The sequence below is a fragment of the Nansenia antarctica genome, assembly GCF_963989245.1.
Source record: "Nansenia antarctica genome assembly, chromosome: 6".
In the NCBI taxonomy this organism is placed as follows: domain Eukaryota; kingdom Metazoa; phylum Chordata; class Actinopteri; order Argentiniformes; family Microstomatidae; genus Nansenia; species Nansenia antarctica.
In genome coordinates this window covers 7,489,610-7,498,602 of record NC_137676.1, presented here as the reverse complement: position 1 = coordinate 7,498,602, position 8,993 = coordinate 7,489,610, and the positions used below count along the sequence as shown (strand labels likewise).

At 42.4% G+C, this 8,993-nt stretch overlaps 1 protein-coding gene across 1 annotated transcript in view; it reads left to right on the top strand.

Moving 5' to 3' along the window:
- Window positions 1-1,398: 1,398 nt before the first annotated feature.
- mitfb (melanocyte inducing transcription factor b) overlaps window positions 1,399-8,993 on the top strand; it is a gene marked incomplete at both ends in the record, with an annotated part of 30,827 nt that continues 23,232 nt past the window's right edge. The window contains one exon of the mRNA XM_080535221.1: window positions 1,399-1,502. Coding sequence (XP_080391347.1) covers window positions 1,399-1,502 — 104 coding nt within the window. The remainder of the gene's footprint in view (window positions 1,503-8,993) is intronic.

The following is an 8,993-nucleotide window of genomic DNA, read 5'->3' as shown; positions in this document are numbered from 1 at the left end:
ACCAAGGAAGAGGAGTTGAGGGTCCAAGAGAGATCCTCGGAAATGTGGACACCCAGGAACTTGAAGCTGGGAACACACTCCACCAACATCTCACTGATGAGAGGAGGAGTGTACACAGTCCCTAATTTTCTAAATTGCTAATTTACTCAGCCCCTAATTTGAAGTCCACATCAGTACAGATCAGTACTTTCTGAAATACTCAAACCAGCCCGTCTGGCACCAACAACCATGCCACGTTCAAAGTCACTTAAATCACCTTTCTTCCCCATTCTGATGCTTGGTTTGAACTTCAGCAGATCGTCTTGACCATGTCTACATGCCTAAATGCATTGAGATGCTGCCACGTGATTGGCTGATAAGATATTTGCAGTGGCCGGCCGGTGTATACTGTATGTGTCACTGTATGTGATGTGCATATCCCTTTCCTTGCTTTACACTGCCGCCTAGTGGAGAATCAGAGGTATGGGAGGGGACAGAGACAGACAGACAGACAGATAGTCACGTAGAGGAGAGATGCGGAGGGCAGAGGGCTTTTTGAGACGTCTAACCTTTCGTCTGTAACACAGTGTAACATCTCAGTAACTAATTGGCTGTTACTTAGCAGAGGAATGTTGATAACTATTGCGGTCACACTTTTAATTGCTCTTGTAATTGTGGATTAAAGATGTAAATAGGCTACTGTAGTACAACATTGTACTAACATGTTGTTGTAACAGTAATGCATTGATAGCCTCACGTTATTATTACCTGGTATTGAAGTTGAGCAGGTTTTATAAGAGGAATGTGTACTGTTTTGAGGAGCAGTTAAGGGAATCTAGAAGACATATTATTTGAAGAGAGATTTTTAAATTATTATTATCGGAAGGCGAAATAAATGACTTCCTCAAATAGTTTCACAATATTTGGGTCAGTGTTTATCCAGTTTACTGTACTTTAGCAATGAATACTGCTTTCATGGCTTGTAAATTGCAAAGGCACAATCTGGGATTTGTTCTGCTGGTGTCTACTAGTCATTTAATTTCATACCCATTGATTTTCGAATAACATGCTTAATTACTTTATTAGACTATCCTCCTCCTGCCTTATAATAAAGAAAGGTAAAATCCCATCGGATGTTGCGACCAATGAAAAAGCTGCTGACACTGACAAATCAAAACACCAAATGTATCCCGTTTGGCACCATGGTGCTTGTAGTTCTCTATCGCATCAACTCCAGCTTCCACTAGACTACTCGCTGCTCTAGAGAACTACAGATTTTTCTGCGGCGTGTGCGCTCTGGGTTTGGGAGCCAGGCGGGTTGCATTTTCAGTGGCTGGTACTGCGTGTGTTTTAGAGTGGCGGCTGATATCGTTAGTTTGCTTTTAATTTGATAATTGTCAAGAGTTGACAGCTGTAAGTATGCATTCGGAATCGGGAATTGTTCCCGACTTCGAGGTTGGAGAAGAGTTTCAAGAGGAACCTAAAACGTATTACGAATTGAAGAGTCAGCCCCTGAAAAACAGGTCAGTGTTCTGTCTCTGTACTGTTATTTTGTCCTATCGTAAAACGAGTGTGATGTCCCAGTGGCAGGTTTTGAAAAGTTTAATTGTCGGGGAAATAATTCCGGGGCTACATTAGGTAGACAATAGAACCATTTGACGCGCTTCCGTAGGGATGTCATCCTATTTACCACCGGTCTTTGCGAGCTTTCTAGGAGGGATCTGTTGTTCGCCTCTCGTTCCTTATGGCTCTTCTTTGCACAGTTAGTTATGCAACACTTGGGTGTTGTCTTGTCAACACCAACTTCAAATATTGGCCTTTGAAAAGGGTTGTTCATGGATTATCTCCCAGCATGGTGCATCATCACTCATTATAGGACTATTTCTCAATAGCATATTATCATCATATCACCATTCTGGACTTGTATTAAGTTGTATTAAGTTGATCTTTATTATAAGATGTAGTCTTTTAGTGTGTGTGTGTGTGTGTGTGTGTGTGTGTGTGTGTGTGTGTGTGTGTGTGTGTGTGTGTGTGTGTGTGTGTGTGTGTGTGTGTGTGTGTGTGTGTGTGTGTGTGTGTGTGTGTGTGTGTGTGTGTGTGTGTGTGTGTGTGTGTGTGTGTGTGTGTGTGTGTGTGTGTGTGTGTGTGTGTGTGTGTGTGGAGGGGTCTTATCATATCTTTTTTCATTTTCTTTCTTTTTCTCCAATCAACACAAACTCTGCCAAGCTCATTTAATTAACTGAATAAAGGGACATTCACGGATGATTTCCTAAGCAGTTGTGAAATGACATATTGGACACCTATTATTTGCAGGCATGTTGTGGCCTCCCCATGGTTGAACAATGAGCAGGGTGCTGAGTCAGGTCTATAGGCTCTGTGACCTTTCACCCCTATGCTGGGGTCCAGGCTGCAGCTGAATGGTTGTCCTATTGCTTATGTCTCTCCCTGCTGTAAAGATGTAATCATGTTGTACTCAGATGTTGTTACTCTGTAATATATTATTTGATTTGTAATGGAATTGTCCTTTGTTTTACACAAGTGACTTGCACAGCCCCGAGATGTAAACCTATACCAATATGACTAATATGAACAATTTGTCGTCTGTGATGGTGTGTCATGTATTGGGTCAAGCCAATGTATACGTACACATTGCGGGGACGTTTGATTTTAGTTTTGAGCTAGGGTCTAAAAAGGCTGTAGCCTAAATACTCTATAGTCTATACATACCTATTGTGTAAGTAATTACATTGATTAATTGGTAATTACAAGTTACAGTATATTGTTTATTTTGGTCTTAGAGTTCCCCCCCATCCCTCTTCATTAGTGTGTTGAGTGGTTGAAGCATGTGACCATACCTTATTGCTAAACAGATGTTCCTCAGAGTAAGAAAGTTGGTTTGTGTGTGCATGCCTGTGTGTGTGTGTGTGTGTGTGTGTGTGTGTGTGTGTGTGTGTGTGTGTGTGTGTGCACCTGTGTAAATGCTGGCCTGGCCTGGCCTGTGTGTGTGTGTGTGTGTGTGTGTTGAAAACAGCCTGAACATGACAGAGCTCCTCTGTGTCCAGACAGACAGAGTTCCTACAGCAGGCTATCTATTTTTTCCCTTCTGGATCTCGTCATTCTGTCAGCAATTTGTTTTAAATGTTTTTCGCCGTTCTCACTGCAGAAGAGTTGTCTTTCCTTTCCCGAAAACGTCAATAAAGAAACAACCATCATCTCATCTCGTCCTGCCACAGCCTTTAACCTAGTTCATAATTTTAAACTAATTTCTTCATTAGCAAAATGTGATTACATTGTTACAAATGTATTGCCGAATGAATGGTATTTTTGTGCCGTCTTACTGGGTTATAGCCAAGGCCGTCTTCCTTCTCAATAGCGCAGCACAGAAAAGGCCTGGCAGTTACAAATCCAATAACATCTGTGACTCTCCAAAATAGTTTGACATGTTTGAATTCCGTTTCCTCTTACCACACATGTGAGAATGACCCACTAAAAGTAGCCTAGCCTACGTCGTAACTGACCACATGAAACCATGACCATAAGCCAACCGCTGAGAGAGGGGTTAGACTATTGTTTAATCCTCACGTCCTCTTGTGGTTGGTAACACTGACAACACACTATGGTTAATTAGTTTGTGTAATGTTTTGTACCCCTACCATACACCACTTTGAGCAGGGACAAAGATAGATTGGCAGTGTTTGTAATTGGGAAATTATTAGAGAGAGAGAGAGAGAGAGAGAGAGAGAGAGAGATATAGAGAGAGATAGAAAGATAGGGAGATAGGGAGGGAGGGAGAGAGAGGGAGAAGGAGAGAGAGAGATGGGGAGGGAGACAGAGAGATGGGGAGGGAGAGAGAGAGAGAGAGGTTGGTTTTCTTGCTGTCTCAGAGAAGTTTTGGCAGTGGCATTGGGACCCACAAACGATGTGCCAGACTGTGATCGCCAAATATAGATGTGAGACAGACGGTGAAACTTGTCTTCTATGCAGTGTAAATTAGCTGTGTAAATTTAGCAATAGATGTGACACATCAGAAGCTGTGAGGGGCTTTGGCTGTTAGCTGCCGTGAACTGACATTTTACAAGATAGGCCTAACCAATGGAGCTGAATGCAGATGTTGAGAGATTGAGACTGTAACCACCATGCTGCAATTTTGTAAGATTTAGGCAGTTTCAGCTGCAAGGGCTTTCATACGTGGTCCTGAGATGCCTAAGTGGGTATGTCATAGTACGGTATGTGCCACACTTGTGACTGTGAGAAGCATTGCAAGTTGAATTCACACTTTATGCCTGTAGTAATCAATAATTAGTCCGGTAACTTGATCCGATACTGGATTTTTAGGTCAGGTTTTCATAGGAAAACAATAGCAAGCTAATAAGATGCTCTTAATGCTGATTATGCAAAAATGCATATCTCAATAGTAGGGATGCTCCGATCTGGATTTTTGGGGCCGATACCGATCACCGATTTTTTTTCCTCAAGATCAACCGATACCGATACCGATTTTTTTAAAAATACATAACTGTAGGCCTACTGACTGGATAGCCTACATATTTTTTGCTTTTTAGACAAAAGTTTTGATCCATTAGGCACCAAGCAAACGCAGACCCATTTTTATGGCATAGTAAAGGTCTGGCCTATCACCCAGTTAGGGCCTGAAGCCCAAGTCAGTCGATATGGCTGTATAAAAGACATCATAAACGTGGCCTTCATGGTTTACATACTGTTACGTCCTCCTATGTTTTCTGTTCAGTTATCTGTCTTCCCCAGGAAAAAAAAAAAAAAAAAAAAAAAACGGTTTTTGCGATTGGCCATTTTTGCCGATCACCGATCGAGTGAACGATGAATTGAGAATCAAGGACCCCAATTGAAATAAGCCAGTGGCTTTCTTGGGTTTTTATCCTGTTAGTTGACCTTGTATGTAATATGTACTTTCATGTACCTACTTCTGCAAATCTTCTAATAAAGTTTTCAATCAATCAATCAAGTCATTTGGAGTGAAATCGGCCGATTTAAATCGGTGGCCGATAAATCGGAGCATCCCTACTCAATAGTAACCGGAAATGATCTCAATTGATAAATAGAGTAGGCCTAACACAAATTCATTAAATTCAGCCATTTTCAGTAGGTACTCCAGTAACAGCAAACGCCAATAAACAAATGTATACATTCATAAAAATCCATATACAGTACGTATACATTTTGCACTGATTTTCGATCATTTCGGAATGTGAGGCTGACGCACATCTTCTGTGTATTATCGGTGGAATATGTGCCGATGCAGATATTTCGGTGAAAGTCCAATATTGGCGCTCTTCTTATTGGCCTCTACTGGTAAAAACAACAAACTGGCTTTTATATAGTCCTAGTAGTTTTGTAATTGCATTTGGAGTTGAGATTTCTGTTTATTATTGATAGGGAAATTATGATATGCAGGTACTGGTTGGACATAACTGCCTTACCATGATATTAATTCATGACATTATGGATTGAAAACATACAATCGCTGATGTCCTGACCTCTCATCACTGCTCTCCCTAGTTGTCTCCATGGCCATCTGTCACACTTGTGTACCACATGTCACTGGTGCATGTAACCACCTCAAACCCTGGTGACATAACAATGGTGGAAATAGAAGTCCTACTGTACTTGTAATACATTGTATGTCTTGCATGTTTTCTCCATGAAGATCCAGTACTTTTACATTACATTTTTTTGCATTTAGCACACGCCTTTATCCAAAGCAACTTACAACAAATACATTTGTCTAAGTAAGTGAATCATCTATCCGTCAGTCATGGCAAGAACAGTCTCTGCTCGGACCTGCCGTTGGCAGTCACAATACTAGAAGAAGGATTTTTTTGTTTTTAAGAAGAATATTGTTGTTGTTGTTGTTGTTAATATACAGTAGAGAAACTGAACAGGGGGGGAGGGGATGGGAGGTTTCAGGAGGGACAGTCAAGGCGTAGCCTGAAGAGATGGGTCTTCAGTCTACTTTACATGAGAGTTCTGCTCTGATGTTAAAAGGTTTCGACAACTGTCAGCCCAAGGATATACAGAAATTAGATTAGATGATTGGATTCAACTTAATTGCAAGTACTGAGACAACGAAAGGTAGTTTGGCACCTAACCAGATAGTGCAAATAGTGGCATGGTGCAAAAGGCCTGATCATGTAGACAGTGCATGATATTACAGTATAAGGTATTACGGTCAGTATAAATAAATGAATATGAAATGAATATACAGTACAGTGCCAGTCAAAAGTTTGGACACACCCCCCCCCCCCCCCCGTTACACACACACACACGCACACACACACACACACACACGCATAACTGACAATGTAATCTATATTCGTTTTGCATACTCTAATTTACAGCCTACATAATTATTGTTCTACTGCCCCTTCCTATCATTGTCTTTTTTTGCTTTTATAGTTTGTCAAACTATTTTTGCTTCTATAGTGTTGTTTATTACATTGTTGTTTTTTATTATATTGTTGTTTGTATCTTTATGTCCTATGCACCAACCACAACAAGTCAATTTCCTGTATGTGCGAATATACGGTACTTATAATGGCTGCGTTCGTAAATTCGCTCTGGAAATCTGATCAGCACTCATGGGAATGCCTCTTGTCCAGTCAAATGACTTGGGTCGCTTTATGACGTTGAACCCAGTGTGTGCTCCGGCGCTCTCAGAGCGAATTTACGAACACACCCAATATATACTATATATACTATAAAGAATTCTGATGATTCCGATTCTGATTCTATTAGCATACAGCATACATTAGCATATACAGCAGGAAGAGACATAAGCAATAGGGCAACCATTCAGCTGCAGCCTGGACCCCAGCATAGGGGTGAAAGGTCATCCAGGGCTGCAGTGTGCTCAAGATCAGGGGACGAGGAAGCAACTGGTGGGAGAGGTTGGAGGGCCAGCCAGGGGTCTCTCCTTGGGGTGTCAGGAGCAGGGTGTTCTGTTCCTGGAGTACCACCCAGGGATGCCAGGGAGAGAGCAGGGTGTTCTTTTCTAATCCAATATGGGTAATTAAACAAATGCCTGAGTGACACTGACGGGTGCTGCAGGCAGTGATACTCTCCAATAAGTTGTGAAACCATCATTGTCATCATGACTCAAACCACCGCCACATCCTCTTACACCCCCGCTTTGGCTTATGGGCCACGGTCATGGGGTGGTGTTAGTTTCCCCCAACCCATGTTGGCCCAGTTGGACATGATAGAGTAAGCAGGTGTGAGGTAAACAAGGGGTTCTCATGATCGAGGTCCTCCTCCAGGAAACAGGGTGTCATCTCCAGCACCAAGTACGAATGGTAAATGGACTGCACTTAGGCTATATAGTGCCTTATTCCAAAGCGCTTCTCATTCACCCATTCACACATTCACACATTCACACACCAGTGGTAGCATTGGGAGAAATTTGGGGTTCAATGTCTTGCCCAAGGACACCTCGACACGTGGCCAGCCGAGGAATCGAACCACCGCAATCATTAGACGCCGGCTCTACCTCCTGAGCCACAGCCCCCCCATAAACTTCTTTAACACTGTTTCTGCCCAGTTTCGAACTAGGGACCTTTTGTGAGGCAAGCGTGATAACCACTACACTACGGAAACTGCACTCCATGTTCTCTGAAGGAGATGAGGGAGACCCCTCCCTATGGGACATGCATTGTTGCGTACCTTTCGCTGAAGACCCCTATACGATCATGACTGGCACAAGATAGTGACGGTTGCAGATAGCCCCGCCTGCCGAACTTGACTTAGCAAGAGCGCCTAATTTATCTGCCGAACCACTCTTCACGATCTCAGCGCGAGAGGGGCAGTGAGGTGAGGGTTCTACCTCATCTCTCTCAGAGAAAAGGGGTTACATTCGTTAGGGCTGTGACAGTCAAGTAATCATTATAACTGTCATAACTGTTCAGTTCCAACTTGTTATATTTAAATAGGATATATGCCTGTCTGAGGCTGACCCTCCCCTCTGATTGGTGTCTCCGAAATACATTTTACAACTGTCGAAGAGGAGACAATGTCATTGTTTTAGCAATACCAATGTCATGTCCCAACACCCAGTAATTTTACTGAAGTGTACAGTGATTATAAAGTGGGGCCCAACTGGAGGAGGCTTGAAAGCATTGTCTCAGAGGCGACTGCATGTTTGGTTTTTATTCATAAAAAAACATTTGTCTTTTTTATTTATTTCACAAAGTGAAAGTGTCCCAGTCCCCAGTCCCAGAGGAGCATAATTACAGTGTATGGCAAACAAAACAGAAATAAAACAAACAAAATTAACATGACTTTGAATAGAGAGTACACCCATTGCCTGGGGGCCCTCTGCTATCGCACGCTCCCCATGGTCCGCCCTGAGGAGCTCTACACCAGCTCTTGTGGCCGTTGCTCCTCCTATGGAGACAAACCGAAAAATAATTCATCATTTTACACAACAGAAAAAAACACAGAAACAAACATAAAATAACACTGGCCAAACATAATATAAGGTACCAAAAATAGCGACTACAAAATGGAAATTCAACTTCCATAACCTTCATGGTTCCTACCCCCCCGGAAACCTCTCAACAAATTCACTTGGATGCCTCCACTTCCTGTTTGACAGTATCTGCTCAAAACATAGGCTAGACGGAGATGGTTTGGTTAAAGATGACATGAATAAAGTACAACATTTATCATTATAAAGCTATTGGTATTTCATTATTTTAAAAAGGTTTTAACCCCTCTCAAGAGCTGCAACTGAACACTTTTAATCGAATCTATCTCTTGGAAGGGGTCGTCGCCGCCGCCGTCCCCCACGACAGTAAGTCTGCTTCTGTGTTTGGTTTTTGGAACTTGTGGCCAAGGTTCCAACCACACTCAGACCAACGATGGTCCAGTAGCTCCAGGAACATATCAGGGCCACATTCCTCACACCAGAGCTGACCCACAGTAAACCAACTGCCAACTCACATTTGGACCAGTTCTGACCCATGAAATACTTTTCCGGCACA